Below are 18,355 nucleotides of genomic sequence, written 5' to 3'. Positions count from 1 at the left end.
CTTTTTTGGGTTGAGTTTGCAATATATAAAAATAAATATTAAAAAAAATCAGGCTGAACAGCTAGTAGAGCTGCTGCCTCACAGCACCAGAGACCCAGGTTCAATTTTGCCCTCGGGTGCAGCCTGTGTGGATTCTGTACAATCTCCCTGTGACCATGTGGGTTTCCTCCCATATCCCAAAGATGTGCAGGTTGGCTGCTGTACACTGCCCCTAGTATATAGGTGAGTGGTAGAATCTGGGGGGAGTTGAAGAGAATGTGGGAATAATTAAAAAAGGGATAATGTAGGATTAGTGTAAAATGAATGGCTGATGGTTTGTTTCTGTGCTGTTTCTATGAATCCATAAGATATGAAAGTTGATAACTTCCCAAGCAAACAAGTTGTGACTTCAGAAAATAAGATCTTACGTTTGTTTTATAATCTGCTGCTGGCTCACTTGGTTTTCAGGATGTACTCCCAGAAAGAGAGCATGAATGGAATTATTGCTTGAACAGGTCAGTATAGCATCATAGATATAGTGAGATGCATTATTGAAAAGCTTCCATATCAGGAAGCTGGCAGAAACCTGTACTGAAAATCTGGTTAACAGCTCTGCCCTGGGCTGGTGCTCTCACAACAAGAAAATGGTTAAAGTGATCTCATGGCTAAGTGTGGAGTGAACCACTGAGGCAATGTGCAGAGGCCCTCTGTGAGGGGTGGTGTTTGATCAGCTGTGATGAGGGCTGCAGCCTGGCAGAGACGACGCGTGCAAGCCACCGATAAGGACGAGCAGTGTTCTCTCTGCGTGTTGGCATTCTTCTCATAAGCACGTACTGTATTAGATTGTAGCTTCTGCCTCCCTCTCTCTGTTTGCCTGCATAGCTCTCTACAGTCCTAAGATTTCTCTATGGCAACAATTTCAACTGCCAGCAATCAGCACTGAGCTGATCACAGAGAAATCTCTGGAGCTGCAGACAGTCATGCAGCCAAACAAAGAGAGGGAGAGACACCAGATTCCGTCACATCTAATAAGTGGTGATAAGAAGGGCCATGGGATCCAGGCAGCCTGTCAACACACAGAGCAGCCACTGCCAGTCCTTAGCAATAGCCCACAATCACCCCTGAACCCACACTGCTCACCTCTCACAGGCAGCCTCTACACGTTGCCTCTGTGGTTCACTCTGCACTGGAGTTATGTGGTGATGAGATCAGGGTCTCATTGCTGCACAGCAGCATACAGACCAAGTGGATGTCTTTCCAATGCACAGGGGATAGGTATCTGTAGATGTTCAGACTCCAGGACCAAGAGCATGCTAACAAATCAGTGTTCTGCAGGATAATGCTAAGTGGGGTACCAACAATAAAGGATGTTCTCTTCGCCACTGGAAAAAGTGGTTGGGCAATGTGTCCCTCAGATGCTCATCAGCTTTTCCTTCATCTTTTAGGGGTAGAAGGAATGAAAGGTCACCTCAGGAGAGCTGGGCACTGTATTAGAGAGAGTCTAAATGCTAACTGCAAATTGAGGGAAATGTATGGCACGGTGGTGGTTGTAAAAAATGATCACTCTGAAAGATGCTCAGACTTATTTGTATTGATTCAATTCGTCAATTTGAATACCTTTGTTTCTTCCGTTGATCTTAATCTACCAGGACTTGGTGGTACTGCAGGCCTCTTACGTCCTTTTTCTTGCTGAAATAAATCCTGTAGTCTAAAATAAAGTATTTTTGAAAGAATTATGGTCTAATGCTACAAAGCTGAATAGCCAAAGTTGATAGGCTACAAAAATTATGACAAAATACCAACTCTTTGGCAATTGTATCAATTAAATCACATACGTAACAATTAAAACAATCCTTATAAATTGTTGCAACTGCACAGGACGGTACAGGTGGTTGAGCTGTTGCCTCAGTGCCAGAGACCTGGATTCAATCCTGACCTCAGGCACTGTCTGTGTGCTATTGCAAGTTGGTGGGTGGTTGATGCAGACTCGGTGGGCCGAATGGCCTGGTTCCTTGCTGTATCTCTGTATGACTCTATATTCCAATAAAATAACATCTCTTAATCTCATCCTTCTGCCCAGTTTATACAATTGCACAATAACACAGACTTAAAGTGCAACCATCCTCTTTAGTCTAAGTATTATGCAATTGTCTATTAAAGCATGTCTCTTAGAACTATTCAAGTATATCATTTGCGATTACAGTATGTCATTTGTGATTAAAGTAGTCCCAATCTCACCTATTATTCCAAGCCTGTAATAGCTCGCACAAGTTTTGCTTCTTGGTAATTAAGCAATCATTCACAAATAGCAACTGTTGACAGTTGTCGACTGGAGAGGACAGCAATCTTGCCTGGGTTTTCTCAAACCAGTTTCGAAACTCTGCCTCTTCCATCTACATCAACAAATGCACTTTAGTCTCCAGAAGAAAAGGAAGAATTATTTTAAATGTAATTTTACACATTCAATTATCAAACTGATATGAAAATGTTAAGTTACTTCTTTCTGTGCAAACAAATCTTCAATTTTTTCTTCTCTTGTTTTGTTGAATGTGTCAGTTTTCAGAGAGACAAGGCGATCATCTACAGTTGAATAAATCTGTGATACCCTAAATAATAACAGATCCTTTTGTTAGCAATCAGTTTAAATCAAGCTATCCCTCACCAAGCAGAAAGAATTGTTTTACCAATTGAGTTCAAACTCACTTTTGCGAAAAGTCCTTCAAATCCTGCATAATCAGCTGTTTTGATGGGATTTGATGTTTAATGTATATTTCTAGTGGCGGAAGGCAAATTTCAAGCATTCTAATTGGAGCAAAGCTAAAAGAATAAAAAAAGCGTTTCTCAACCAACAGTAATAGCAAATCTATTTTACATTTAGTATCAAGGTAGTAACGAACTTATACATATTTAACATAGGACCAAATTAACGTAATCAAAAAACAGAATAAACTATATAATAAAACAATACAAAAGAAAAAATGCACTACAATCTTGGTTCAAAGTCCTGCTTTAAGTTGGTGGGTAGCACTACTTGGGTGAGATACTGCCCAAGACTCCAAATAGTTGCAGAGAGTTGTGAATGCAGCCCAATCCTCACACAAACCAGCCTCCCTTCCATTGACTTTGTCTACACTTACCACTGCCTCAGCAAAGCAGTCAACATAATCAAGGACCCCTCCCACCCCGGTCTCTTTCTTCTCCCCTTTCCTGTCAGGCAGAAGATACAAAAGCTTGAGAACACATAGCACCAGGTTCAAGCATAGCTATTATCTTGCTGTTATCAGACTCTTGATCTCCCGATCAACCTTGTTGTGGCCCTTGCACTTTATTTGTCTAGCTGCACTGCACTTGCTCTGTAACTGTAACACTTTATTCTGCATTCTGTTTTCCTTTTGACTACCTTGATGTACATATGTGTGGTGTGATCCATCTGGATGGCACACAAACAAAGTCTTTTCACTATTTTGGTACACGTGACAATAATAAACCAATACTAATACCACTGTTGGTGGAGAGGGTGGATTCAGGTTTCCTTACTCACAGGGTGTCAGGAGTTTGACAGGAATAGAAAATTAAAGCTTGGTAGGATTAGATTTGCTGGGTAACTAAGCAATTGTCCACAAAGAGCAATGCTGAGAGGTGTCGGATGGAGAGGACAGGAACCTCGCCTGACGTTACTCAAACCAGTTTTTGAAACTCTGCTTGTTCCATCTACATCAACAAATACACTTCAGTTGCTCAAAGGATGAAAAGTAGCAGCTGGCATTGTGTCTGATTTTACCCATTCTCCGATCAGACTGCTGTGAAGTTACCATGCAAGTACATCTTCAGTTGTAGTTCTCTCTTGTTTTGTTGAAAGTATCTTAATTTTAACATTGATGAATGTTGATTTCACCTCATACTCACAGATTGATGAGAAAATAATTCCATTCTTAATAATCAGAATTTCACTATTGCATTTTCACAAGTAACTGGAATGAAGATTCTTTATACTTTTCACATCTTAAGACGTTACTACCAAATGAGCACCGATTTAAAGCAGGTATGATTTATTGATTTGTCTATTTCTCATATTTGTATAGGTGGTTAAATGGCTTTTAATGCTATATTATGAATGATAAATTGTCCACACACCAATAATTAAGTACAATCCTGAAAATGCAAGTCAATAGAAGTCAAAATAGATGCCTAAAAATGAACATTGATTTTATCTATTGAAGAAAAACAGCTTGTGCATACTTCTCACTGGAGCAAAATAATGGATTGGAGACCTTATAATATATTCCACAGACTAGTACAGTCTCTTCTGTCCGAAGGATGCCTTTAGTTCACATTGAACAATTGTTTTCCACTCAGTACAGAGTTAATGTGTCACCACTGACACCAAATCATATAGTTAGCTTAATAGTAAGCTGAAGCTATATATTGAAAGAAATGAATGCCAGACCAATTTAGACAAGTAATCAATTTTTTTTTAAAAACAGTAATGGGAGGTACAAGTAAGCCAAATGACTGACTTACCACACCATATAACAAAAGACATTATAATAATCAGTTGCCAAAAACATGATCAGAAAATGCATCAATGTGCAAATTAATTTAATAGGTAGGTTACAACCATAGGATGGATAAAACTATAATCTGTATGGACAGAAGTATTTCATACCTAACATTATGAACAATCATCCTTAAGCCTTGAAGAACATCTATATACTTCCCCAACCAATAGATTGTTCCACATAGCTTAAGCACACAAAATTGTGTTTCTTGAAAACAGTGATAGCAGTTTAATGCAGATTGCAGATTGATCAATTTTAGTTACCTGAAAGAAGCAACCATCTGATTATAGGAGAAATACTGATGATAATCATGATGCATGGAGTGACCACAAGGTTCTGCATTTGCTCTTCGGGTGTATTGATGACCATAGAACCTTAATTCCAGATACTTAGCAAAGGACATAGACCACGAGTCCCTGGATAGTGGAACCACTGGAGTTACCTACAATGATAAGCAACACATTTCATACATTGAAGCAACAATCATCTTCACCCTATAGAAAATCTCACAGGACAATTCAATCCTACAATATGCTATATGTTTTTAACCATATAAAATTATCTTTGCGGAAGTGATGATTTCATATGTACCTGTTTACATATTCGACACCAAGAGTAGGTAAGAATTGTGTGTTGATAGCCAGGAACAGGAGAATCGAGCTCTTTCAGTACAATCTGTACACAACCATTGCCATGTACAAAACGGCGTATATGGTGCACCATAGGTGTTTCACAGAACATACTGGGACACTGATAAGATGGCCTGAAAAGAAAAGAAAAATGAAATGTATGACACACTTTAAATATTTAAAGCCAGAAAGACTTAAAACCAAAATGATTTAAAATACTGTAAATGTTTCAGCCTTGTTTTGTACTCTATATGTGCCGTACTTCATCGTTCGAATATGGTAATGTTCACTCAGCCACCTTCTGCTCACTGTAGCCTCTGACAGGCCCCCAGTGCTACAAAGCACTGTTTAACATGGAGAAGTACTGATTCGTCAGCTGAAGGACTGCAGTAATCAGAGCTTGTATGTTGTCCCAGCACGAGAGAAGTGGGCAGCACAGTGGCACAGCTAGTAGAGCAGCTGCCTCACAGATCCAGTGACCCAAGTTCAATCCTGACCTCTGATGCGTGGAGTTTGCACGTTCTCCCCGTGACAGAGTGGGTTTCCTCCAGGTTGGCAAGGTAATGGGCAACTGTAAATTGCCCCTAGTGTGTAGATAAGTGGTAGAATCTGGGATTGATTGGAATGTGAGGAGAATAACATGGGTTAGTGTGAGAATAATGTAAAAATAGGCACTTTATGGTGGCCTATTTCCGTTCTTTATCTCTCGATGACTCTCAGGCCTGATCTACTCAATCTCTTCTCCTATGAAGGACCTGCCACTCTAGGAACCAGTCTGGCAAATCTTGTTGCACTCCTTCTAATAGCAACTATATCTTCTATCAAAGAAAGAGACCAGAACTGTGAACAATACTCCAAATATGATGTCAACGTACTCAATATTCAAATCTTCTAATAATAAAGACCAACTTTTTTTTCTCCTTATCTATGGAATCTACCCCAAAGGGCTTAGAGATCCAGTGTTTGAATTAATTCAATATTGAGACTGATAGATTTCTGGACATTAAATGAATCAAATGGTACAGGAAAATGGCACTGAGATAGAAGATTAGCCATGATCTTGTTGAATGCTGGGACTTGTCTATATCCTCTAAGTTTTTTTTGCTTGCTCATCACTACTCACATTCCTACATTGTTTGTGTAATCCAGAAACATTACATTTGGTGGAAGCAAGCAAATCTTTGATACAAATTGTGACTACTTGGACCTATGCACCTAGCCTCATGGTACCCAGCTAGTCACAGCTTGCTAACCTGAGAAGGACTCATTTATTCCAATTCTTTGTTTTCTCTTAACTAACTCTCAGCCAACACCAGTATTGCCCCAATTCCATGTGCTCTAATCTCCTAGACCAGTCTTCAGTGTAGGACATTATCAAAATGCTTCAGAAAATCCAAATACACCACATCCTCCAATCTTTAGGAATTATTCCAGAATCTATAGAACTTTGGAAGATGAAGACCAGAACGTCCACTCCATCCACTGGTATGAGATGTAGATCATCAGGTCCTTGAGATTTTATCATTTTTTTTTAAGGCTCTTTAACTTCTTAAGATTCATATACAATTTTATATATCAAACATAAATGGCTGTATTCATCTGAAATCAAAGTCACAGATTTAATGTAACATTAACAGAGAACCACTGGACTCACCTAAAGCAGTACCTCTCTAAAAATATTCCCAAAGTCAGATCGTTTTTCCCATAAAATTCCATTGTGACAATCCTAAAAGTAAAATCACCGCAATTAATAAAAACATTTAGAACATAGAACAGTACAGCACAGAACAGGCCCTTCGGCCCACAACGACATGCCAACATAGCCATTCCCTCCTACCAACAGAACGCCCATATCCCTCTATCTTCCTCTCATTCATGCGCCCCATCCAAGCCCTCTTAAAAGCCTCCAATGAATTTGCCTCCACCAGCCAATCAGGCAACGCATTCCAGGCATCCACCACTCTCTCAGTAAAAACATACCCCTCATGTCTGTTCTGAACCTACCCCCCTCACCTTAAATGCATGCCCTCTGGTATTGGATCTCTTAATAATGGGAAAAAGATATTGCTCGTCCACCCTATCTATTCCCCTCATAATTTTATACACTTCCAACAGATCACCCCAAGCCTCCACCGCTCCAGAGAAAAGAGCCCAAGTTTATCCAGCCTCTCCTGATAACACATGCCCTCTAATCCAGGCAGCATCCGAGTAAACCTTCTCTGCACTCTCTCTAAAGCCTTGACATCCTTCCTATAGGGAGGTGACCAGAACTGCATGCAATACTCAATGTGGCCTAACCAGAGTTCTATAGAGATGCATCATAACTTCTTGACTCCTATTCTCAATACCTTCATTAATAAGTGCAAGCATTCCATAAGTCTTCTTAACCACCCTGTCTACCTGTGTAGCCACTTTCAATGAGTCATGGACTTGCACCCCAAGGTCTCTCTGCTCTTCAACACTGTGAAGGGTCTTGCCAAAAGAAAATCTGTATTACTCATATATAAAGAAGATTTTTCAATTGCATACTTCTTAGACAACCCATTCTTTCATGATCCAAACAAAAATGTCTACAGTTATTTTATTCATTCTGTTAGCAAAGAATTAGTCTATAGACTCTGGCTTAATGACACTAGGAAAATTATTTAAATGGGTCAATATTTGGGAAATGGTTAGATCAGATGTTAAAGTATGGACTTGAAATGGTTAGCTACACAAGTAATACTGTAAATCTTAAATCAAAAACTTGACATATCACATCTGCTTTTTATAAATTCTTATATGTATCATTGAGACTAACTGGTAATTGGAAAAATCTCAAACCAGTAAGAGCACAAAACGCACCACACTGAGAGGTAATCCTCTCACCTCTGGCAGTGAGTTCAAGCCGTACTCCAAAGATTTCAGCATTTAATCTATGACATCAGTGGAATACTGAATAACTACTGAATGCTGGAAGTGCTAGATTTCATTAAACTAGGATCCAGTTATTCTTCAAAGCTGATGTGAAATAGCTCATGGAGAAGAAAAAGGGAAATTAATTCAGTCATAACAATGGTTTAGTTCTGTGCATCTTACTTCAGTAACAAGGGTACAAAAGAGATTTACTAAAATGATTCCACAGAAGAGGGACTTAAATTACATGGATGATGAACTGGAGCAGCTAGTGTTGGTTTTCTTTGGAACCTCAGAGAATGTGAGGGGATCTAATAGAGGTATTTATACCATAAAGTGTCTAGACAAAAATAGAGGAAAAACTGTTCACGTTGGTGGATGGATCAAAAACCAGAAAACATAGAATGAAGGAAAAAGAACAAGTGCAAGGAAACACTTTTTAAAAACACGGCAGACAGCTGGAATCTAGAATGCACTGCAATTGGTAGGGGAAGTGGGTGGTTGAGGCTGTGGAAATCAAAGAACTTTGATGCTTAGAACAGGAAAAAGAACAACTGTCATGGAACTCAAATTCACAATACCTTATCATAAATCATATAAAGTTGCAAACAAAAGGTAGCAGTCACTCACCACGGACTGACACATGGATTTGGTGCGTTGCTTGACTGGACAGATGAACTACTGAAAAGAACACAAAGCTTCTGGTGGTTCGCAGGGCTCAAACAGTCCACCTTTTAAAAAAAAACAAACAAACCTGACAAACACTTCCCTATTATTTTCTAAAATACTCCAACCCTCACTGCTGTTCTCATAAGGATTGAATATACAGAGTACCATGCTCATGATTAATTCAGTATTCATAACTTGCCAGTGCATCAAAAGTAAAACACCTGAAATAAAGACAGCAAGTGCTAGAGATACTCAGCTGCCCAAAATGAATTGACTCACTATATATATAGTAAAACTTCAATTATCCACTATTATTCAGAAAGCCTGATGGTTCAGCATCTGGTTCACCGTTTTCCTGCAATCCCTTGAATCTCACAGGGACCCTGGTTCTGCCACTCACTGGAAACTTCTGCATTTGTTTCCAATGCTCCCTTAAAACTTACCAGGTTCACTGGAAAATTTATTATTCTACTTTGCAAACATCTAAGCAAAAAGTGAATTAACAATGTGCTAGAGCATTAATACTACTAACTTTTGAGGAACAACTTTTCCCCAGACTTGGGTATATCAAAAACATCTGTAACGTTCTACACCTCACTTTAGGTACTGAAAGCAGTTCTGTTATTAACAAATATGCATTGGCATATCAGAGTGAAAAGTAATCCTTTTTGTTCAGCAGAAGATTGGGGCAATATATGTTATTATGCAGTCAGACTGTTCAAAAATACCAATCACCTACCACACTGTTAAACATTTACTTATTTCTGACTGCAACAATCCAAACTTATTCAGAGTGGAAATTCACACAAGCATGTTCTTTTTAGTGCCAAATCTGTCAGCAAAAAAAATGAACCCTGTGGAAAACAGCTTCTGGATTTTAGTGTTTGCTGCATACGAGTGTGCTGGACATTGCTGACAGATTTATTACAATAGTGAAAACTGACTACATCACATTTTGTAATTGATTAATTTTGGGCTGGATTTTGTGTAGATAACATGAGGAGATCACTTTATCTACACAAAATCCCAAAATTAATCCATTCTAAAATTCCCATTAGCGCCCTTAATAAAACACATTCAATATCATGTGACAAATAAGTTATCCAAAATCTCATCAGCACTTCAGACATAATATTCTGGCTTACTTCAACTCTCCCAGCCTTAACCCCAATGCATTTCCACCCTTTTCCAAAATGCTTTCTTCCTCATTTGAACTCCAATTACTTTCTCTGTTATTTATGCACAATGAGAACTGCTCCAAAATACTGTAGAAAGCCCAATTTTAAAATATCTAATACATACTGTATATAAAATCAGAAGACTTTCCAAAACAAAATAGTTCCCATTTTTCCAGAAGGCCTTGCAAGCTATGAAATAAATATCATCTACTGCAGTTTTACCATCTGTTCCCTTACAACAAAATAGACCAAGTTTACAAACCAAAAATAATCGTAATTACTTTCATCTAATTTTGATTTTTCGATTAACAACATTTTAGAGATTAGTCCAAAAGTGCTGTGGTGCACAAGGAATCAAGCAATTATTAGCTCAATGTTTGATGACCTGGATCTGTTTGATGTTTATTGTACATTCTTCAAAACTAGGAATCTGATTATGGGAAATTGAAGCCTTCAACTTACAGATAAAAGTAAATTGACATCCTTACCTTTGATGCCCACATCAATTCATTCTGGGTCTGTCCTCGTTGGATTTCCTCATCCCCATCCTTCATGGTTGTTTTACTGTTGTCCTCTTTACTCTGAGAGAAGGGATCTATTTCTTCATTCTTTATCCTACCACCTCGAGCTCTATAATCAGCTAACAACTTTGACAAGCTTTGGTTACTTCCCAAGGAATGAGTTATTCTGGTGCTCAGCAGATCGTGTGAAGGTAGAATTTGAGTAGATTTTGCCTGGACGTTTCCATTTAATCCCTGAAGATTTGTTAAATCCTTAAGAAGTTGCTTTTTTCTTCTGCATTCTATTTCCTTCACATCTTTGTGCAAGAGAGGGGACCAATAGATTTGCTCTGGAAAATAGTCTCTTGTTGGACATTTCATACCTTTCTCAGTCAATAGGAAAGGTTCTCTGAATGTAATAAAAGGAGATATGCAAAGGATAACATCTTTCAATTCTTGCTTGAATGCAATAGAATAGGATTTTAGTCTGTCTTCAGAGGAAGTAACATGTTCAGCGATGAACAGACCTGTATCATCCTGAAGGGGATCGCGGAAAAGTTTAGGTTCATTTCCCACTGACTGATCACACCCTGCAGAGTCATTTAGTGATTTGGGTTGCTCATTTAAAAATGCATGATAATCACCTGCAGGCATTTGGTCTTCCTTATTTTCAGCTGAGTGAGATGAATGGATGTCAAAAAAAGGGATATCTAAATCTGGAGGGGCGCTATCAGGTGTGGAACTTTCTGGCTTTGCAAAAACACTGTCCTGAGAAACACTTTTTCTCAGCAGTTTATCTTCCTCACAAAGTGTATTTTCTGTTGAACAGTCAAAACTAGGAGCTTGTGTAAATTCAGATACTAAGGAAACGCCTTCGATTGCAGCATCAGAGTCTTTGGAAAGGTGGCCAATCTTTTCATCATTAAATAAATCTTGTCCATCATTATCTGTAGCCTCACCATCAATGATGGAATTAATTGATCCACTTTTAGATAAACTTGGAGGCATCGCAAACTCATCCATTAGGAAAGAAAGTTCAAGCTGAGAATGATAAGCCACACAGACCATGAAAATGAGAATTTCTTTCACCCTTGCTAGCTCGTATTCTGATGCACCCCTTAGCTTCACAGTACAACCCAAGTGTTGGGCACATCCTTCAAAAAACATAAGTGTCTTTGTGTGACCTATGTGGGGAAAATATATATATGTAAATTCAAGACATTTCTGAAGAAAATCTATTGTATTACATATTGTTACAATATCAATCACATACACAAGGTGCCAACAAGCATTTTCTTTTTGTCAATGCATTCTGACTATACATGCAGAAACTAAGTGGTGCTTCTTGTCAACTATGCAAGGCATAATTAATATGGATTTAGTGCAAGTGGGCAGGCACGGTAGCGTAGTGGTTAGCGTAACGCTTTTACAGTGCCAGTGACCCGGGTTCAATTCTGGCTGCTGCTTGTATGTTCTCGCCGTGTGTCTGCGTGGGTTTCCTCCAGGTGCTCCAGTTTCCTCCCACATTCCAAAGACGTACAAGTTAGGAAGTTGTGGGCATGCTGTGTTGGTGCCGGAAGCGTGGCGACACTTGCAGGCTGCCCCCAGAACACCATGCAAAAGATGCATTTCATTGTGTTTCAATGTACATGTTACTAACAAAGATACCTTAAATGTTGCCACAGTATCAAATTCTATGAATTGCTAAATTTACCGTCTTCACCATTAGAATCAGATTTATCATCACTGACTTATATGACGTGAAATTTGTTGTTTTGCGGCAGCGAGACATAAAATTACTATAAATTACAAAGAAATTACAATAGTGCAAAGAAAAGGAATAATGAGGTAGTGTTCATGGACCATTTAGAAATCTGACGGCAGAGGGGAAGAAGCAATTTCTGAAATCGAGTGTGGGTCTTCCACTTCAATTGCTCTAAGGTAATAAAAATGTTGGCTTATTATTAGACCCACATATCATAACATGTAGCTGCTCATAATTCCCAAGCAATTATAAATTGTTAAGCAGTTATAACAAGTAGAAATCAAATGCTGCCATTGTTTATAAACAGATTTGATTTTAAAAATACAATTTTTACTTATAATGTATTAATGGAATATAATAAACCACAATAACAGCACAACTGGAACAATATTTCATTTGACTTTTAATTTTGCAAATTCAAAAAAAAACAATGCAGTAAATAATAGCTCTGAGATGTGCAGATCTGTAATAACTTTGGTATGTATTATATTGGGGGAGAGGGAATGTCAAGTGAGAATACATTACAGCCAGAACCCAATATTCAACCATCTAACTGGAGGCCATTTGTACCATTAAACACCCGCACAAACTCATATTCAGAAACGGAGAAATAAAGTGGTCATGCAAGATGTGTAGTTGCTTACCGTTAGGCAGCTGGAATGGCTGAAGAAAAAATTTATGGCACGTACCAAGCCGAGGCTTGGTTAGAAGCTGGTCCATTGACATAACCAAATCACCCTGGGTTACACGGCTCACTCGGTCCAGCACATTCTATGCATAAAAACAAATGTTTATTATCATTGTTTTTTGCAAAAAAAACAATTATTAAATTTTAACATTTCACCAATTTGCAGCTTTTTAAAACAAAACTGTCTAAAAACTAATGAAACGACTTAAACATCCAAGGACAGTTTTTACATGAGGTACGCAAGTCATAAATTGTATTTACTTTCTCACCCAATGACTAATCCATCTCAGTGCCATGGCTAGCAGTAGAAATTTAGCCAGGATTCCTCCTGCTAATCACAGTTCAGTAATATTTTCCTCAGAAAGCTTTGAAACAGTACCAACAGGAAAAATAGTAACAGATAACCTGACAAAGTTCATTAAAGTCCTTCTGGAAGAAAAACACTTCATGAAAAGAAATCAGATTTAATCAAAATCGATGGGAAATCTAACAATATCATAAAACATTTGCATATCCATTGGCTTCTCCTATACAAACCCAATACTATCTTAATATATTCGTGTGTGAAATATATTGACAGGTGATCAGAAATCTGAATAATGCTTTGGGGTGGAGGGTGGGGTGGGGGTGCAAGATACGGGAATACTTACTGGTTTTACATTAATGACTAAAGTGATGCCATTCTCCAGAAGCATATCTTGAGCAATACGGGAAACGGTCTTTTCTACAAGAACCAGATTTGGTCGAACGTCCACTATTCGCTGCACGTAATTCTTCAGAAATTCTCTTTCCTAATTCCACAATAAGGTTAGTGTTACTCTAATGTGTTTATAAACTACAAAACATGACAAGGGGAAGCACTGAAAACCAAAATGACATTGTTTTGATGATTAGCTGGATGCAATATTACTTCTGCATACTGGAATTTAGGAACGTAAAATATTCACGAGTGACAGTTAAACACAAACCTGTAGAACAATGGGATCTATGCACGTAAACTTAGTTTCCTCTCGATAGAGATATTCAATGGAGCATTTCAACAGCAGAATCTTTGGATTTTTTATGTAAGCGTTCATCTGTGAAAGTTTCAGAACCACCATTAAACTACAACAATATTACCAGGCACAAAGTTAACTGCATAAAAAATTGATTATCAATGACTGCTCTCTTTCAAAATGCAGAAAAATTTAGCAATTTAGTTTTTTCTCACCTTCTTGTGGGCTATGTTTTTGGTACAAACAAATCCATTTACAACTGCAGAATCAAATTTTTTGCCACCCGGTATCTCAAAAGAAAAAGAAAGAACAACCTTTAGATACATTTCATGTATAGCAATCAAATTCATTTATGGCTGGAAAATACATTCCATTTTAAAAAAAGATTAATTCTAAAATTAAACCTCTGCCTTAAAAAGACGAATGCATTAAAAGAAAGCAAAACAAAAGCCATTTGAAATGCAAGCAAATAGACAAAAAAGAGCTGTAAATTTTACATAATTTTTCACAATGATTCTAATGCACGTAGTTGTCACTCAGATGTAGCAGATGATACCTTTTTAATATGAACAAACTGGCGGATATCCATGTCATCATCATTATCCTTAACATCTGGATGCACAGTCTGCACAACTTGCCGGACCACAGGAACAATTATATCTCTCCATGATAATGAGAGAGACTCACTGTACAGAAGCTGCTGTAACAAGGCCATCATATGACTATGATTAGCTGAACTGTGTATAAAAATAAGATAGAAAATAGAAATCAATGCATGTTTTCAGCTGAAACTAATATGCATACTGCCTGATAATGCAAGATGAGCTATTATTTTCAAACAGTTACATCATTGCTTGGTGCATGCAAGGAAATTTGAGCAGAAACTGCATCTTTTATGGATACACAAAATATTTGCTCACACAAAATTATTACTGTTCAATTTTCCATCCACAAAATTAGGAATATATAAAATAATCATAATTTTAAAACTTTTGAAGAACAAATTAAGTTTTTAGTGTGCCTGAATCTGTCAATGTAGAAAACCCCTGCAATTTACTTGCTTTTCAAGAATGCATGAATTAATATTTATGCAAATTATACACTGGAGCTCATCTTAAAATACCAGTGTGTTGTTCTGTATAATACAATTCAGATTGATGGTGACATTGAGTAAGACTCAAAATGTCTCATGAAATCATTGTTTTGGAGATTATCAGAAAGACTGCTGGTTTTTATATGGCCTTTGAAATTGGAATATTAAGAAGGTAGATCTTGATTTAATCAATCATTTCTGACTATAACAGTTCAAACAACCGTCAAACAGCAAAGAGAGTTTTATGCATTTTAAGCATAGAAGGTGCATTGAGTGCAACATGTCTTAGAGCTTCAGTTTCAAATTAGCCTATTGTTGTGACTGCTGAATTGAGCCACATGGAGACTGTAGCTGGGATAAATAGAAAGGTCTTTATTCCACACAGCACATCTTCTGGAGAATATCTAGTTCTCCTCTCCTGACACAATGTTTTATACTTTTTAAACATAAAGACAACAATAAGCGACTAACTGCAGTTTCAATGGCTATAATTACCTATTTTAACACTTTGAATGTGGACAGGTAAAGTTTGCAGAATTACATATTTACAATGGGAGCGTATCTTAATTAGCAGAAACTCTGAATATTCAAATACCAGTGGCCGGTCCGAGAACAAACTCCAAACACCCAAAATATACCTCTTTTGTTGAATATACAAGTAGGCAGAATATTAAGTGACAAAACAGACTTGTCCTGAACTGTGCATTAAGTGGCAAAGATATCCTTTAACAATGTGTTAAATCAATGTTTCAATGAGTGCCAATTAAAATGAACATTCATCCATTGTCTTTCCCTGCGAGTTTCAATAGTACAGAATCAGAATGTCCCGCACCGATGGATTGGTTTTGATGGCTTTAAAGCATTAGTTGAAGTTGAATTGTGAACAAATTTTGTTTCCTGAAGACTGGTTTTTATTTTAATTAATATCTGCTATCCATAACTCCAGAATAATCCCCAACTCCAATTTTACTTGTAGAAATTGTAAAAGTATAACAGCAGATCATATTCCAGCTTGAATATATATACTAACAGTAGTCTCTCCATTGCTTGTTTCTCTCCATTTTCTTCCCTGAGGTGTTCCAGGGAGCTGTGATGCCACCCAAGTGGTGTAAAAAGAAGATCTTTTGATTTTTCTTCAACCCGACGATTAAAGAGAGATTCTAGAAGCAAAACATATACTTTAAAGACACCTTTCACCAGCTCAGAAGGAAATAGCAGACTTTTTTTTAAAAAAGCAATGTGTTGTCAGTGTTTAAATGAGTGCCAATTAACATGAACATTCATCCATTGTCTTCCCCTGTGTAGTTTCAATGGAACAGAATCACAATGTCCCACACCAAATGATTGGTTTCGATGGCCTTAAAACATTGCTGGAAATCTGAAACAAAAATAGAAAATGCTGGAAAACTCAGCAGGTCAGGCAACATCACTGGAAAGAGAAATAGTCAACACTTCTGGTTTACGGTCCTTCGTCAGAACTGGGAAAGAGAGAGATGCGGCACACAAAGCGCTGGGGGAACTCTGCGGGTCAGGCAGCATCTGTGGAGGGAAATGGACGGTCAACGTTTCAGGTCAAGACCCTTCATCTAGACTCATGCTGCCTGACCCACTGAGTTCCTCCAGAACTTTGTGTGTTGCTCTAGATTCCAACATCTGGCATCTGTGTCTCCAAGAGAGAGATGCAAGTTAGTTTTCAGCAGGAGAGAAGGTGGGGGAGGGATGTGTAGCACAAAAGAAGTGTCTATGATAGGACAAATCAAAATGGCTTAATGGCAGTAGTTACCACCACAATGAGCTTCCTGGTCTGTGTACACTGTGGTTAATGGCAAGGTTGTGGAACACACCCAGAAGACCAGACAACACAAGGAGAATAAGAAAAAACTGAGCCAACATAACATAAAAAAAGAAAATGAACATGTTGAAAGAACCAAGTCAGACAGCATTGGTGGAAAGAGAACCCATCAACAGTTAGCTAACCTTAATCCTGTTTTAGGCGATGGTCCCTTCATCAGACTAAGAAAGAGAAACAAGTTAGTCTTGTGAACAGCAAAGGTGGGGAAGGGCTATAGGTGGAACAAAGGGAATTCCTCTGAAAGGATGAAGTTATGTGATTGTGTAATTTGTTGCTGATGTAGTTTTGGTAAACCAGGACATGCTCAGTCAGCCAGACTATACACAGAGAGGAATAGGAATAGAAATAAAATGGCAGGTAAAAATGGTTCTTGTATCAACAGGAGTATATAATCTACAGTCAGAGTATTCAATATTGAGTCCAGAAGGCTGCAACATGCCCAGACAGAAGATTAGGTGTTGTTCCTTGAGCCTGCATTACGTCTCGTTGTAACAGTGCAGGAGGCCACAGACTGATCGGTCAGGGTGGGGGAGGTATGGTGGATGAAAGTATTCGGCCACTGGAAGCTCAGGGTCATTCTAGCAGACCGAGTACAAGTGCTTCACAAAGTGATCACCAAATCTGCCTTTGGCTTCTCCAGTGTAGAGGAGGCCACATTGTGAACATTGAATGCAGTGCACTGGATTGGAAGAAATGCAAATGAATCACTGATTTGCCTGGAAAGACTGCTGGGGCCCCTGGATGGTGGGAAGGGAAAAGGCTAAAGGACCAATGTGCACATCCCGTGGTTGCATGGTGGAAGCGGCATACAATGGGGAATGTAGTTGGGGATGGAAGAGCTGACAAGGGAGTTGTGAAGGAAGCTATCTCTACAGAATGCTGAAAGGGAAAGTGAATACGAGTCTGGCTGCGGAATCTTGTTGGAGCTGGCGGAATTTGTGACGGATCATTTGTTGAGTGTATAGAGGGGTGGGGCGGAAGGAGAGGACCAGGGAACCCTGTTCTTGCTCTGTCCATATTAGAAGGGGATGAGCAGAGGTGCAGGAGCTGCTCCTGGCTCACAAATAGTCCTCAAAGGCAATTCTATTTAGCCTTCCTTGTCTGTCTGCAACTGCCAAGATTCCCAAAGCCTGGGAAATATGGCCATCTATATTTAATGACTGATGAAGTTAAGCCAGCCAGCCTCATTTTTAAAGTTAGAAGGACAATTCAACTCCCACAAGCCAGCTTCTTGACTCTACTCAAGCAAGATGTTTTTTTAAAATTTTAACCTCTGACTCACCCCACCCATTTATAGACGTTATGATTCAGCCCAATAAGATAAAATGTTAGCTTCCATGTTCATATCCAGGGATTTGAAGTGGATCAGGTGAAGATTATGGGCTAAAATGCACAGTCACATAATTTCTATTCCTATTAAGCTTATTTTGGAACATTACTTAATTTTAGGGGTTCTCTGAATGCCCCAAATCGAAAAATGCTGTTGATTCTAGCAAGTTATTCATGAGTTTGTCTGATATTACCACTTGTTGCCACATGCCCATTTAACTGCA

At 38.4% G+C, this 18,355-nt stretch overlaps 1 protein-coding gene across 8 annotated transcripts in view; it reads right to left on the bottom strand.

The window, feature by feature from the left end:
* The window catches only part of pikfyve (phosphoinositide kinase, FYVE finger containing), an 81,545-nt gene that overhangs the window by 17,982 nt on the left and 45,208 nt on the right, over nucleotides 1-18,355 (bottom strand). For all 8 annotated transcript variants that reach the window (XM_052015546.1, XM_052015591.1, XM_052015600.1 and 5 more), the window contains 15 exons: nucleotides 15,981-16,110; nucleotides 14,414-14,594; nucleotides 14,073-14,147; nucleotides 13,831-13,938; nucleotides 13,513-13,653; nucleotides 12,819-12,945; nucleotides 10,398-11,593; nucleotides 8,693-8,793; nucleotides 6,822-6,893; nucleotides 5,130-5,301; nucleotides 4,802-4,980; nucleotides 2,683-2,796; nucleotides 2,477-2,585; nucleotides 2,218-2,372; nucleotides 1,597-1,687 (listed from right to left, as the gene is read on the bottom strand). In XM_052015546.1, the coding sequence (XP_051871506.1) occupies nucleotides 1,597-1,687; nucleotides 2,218-2,372; nucleotides 2,477-2,585; nucleotides 2,683-2,796; nucleotides 4,802-4,980; nucleotides 5,130-5,301; nucleotides 6,822-6,893; nucleotides 8,693-8,793; nucleotides 10,398-11,593; nucleotides 12,819-12,945; nucleotides 13,513-13,653; nucleotides 13,831-13,938; nucleotides 14,073-14,147; nucleotides 14,414-14,594; nucleotides 15,981-16,110 (2,951 nt within the window). The remainder of the gene's footprint in view (nucleotides 1-1,596; nucleotides 1,688-2,217; nucleotides 2,373-2,476; nucleotides 2,586-2,682; nucleotides 2,797-4,801; nucleotides 4,981-5,129; nucleotides 5,302-6,821; nucleotides 6,894-8,692; nucleotides 8,794-10,397; nucleotides 11,594-12,818; nucleotides 12,946-13,512; nucleotides 13,654-13,830; nucleotides 13,939-14,072; nucleotides 14,148-14,413; nucleotides 14,595-15,980; nucleotides 16,111-18,355) is intronic.

Source organism: Pristis pectinata, chromosome 1, assembly GCF_009764475.1.
Source record: "Pristis pectinata isolate sPriPec2 chromosome 1, sPriPec2.1.pri, whole genome shotgun sequence".
In the NCBI taxonomy this organism is placed as follows: domain Eukaryota; kingdom Metazoa; phylum Chordata; class Chondrichthyes; order Rhinopristiformes; family Pristidae; genus Pristis; species Pristis pectinata.
This window is presented reverse-complemented; position numbering and strand designations above follow the sequence as displayed.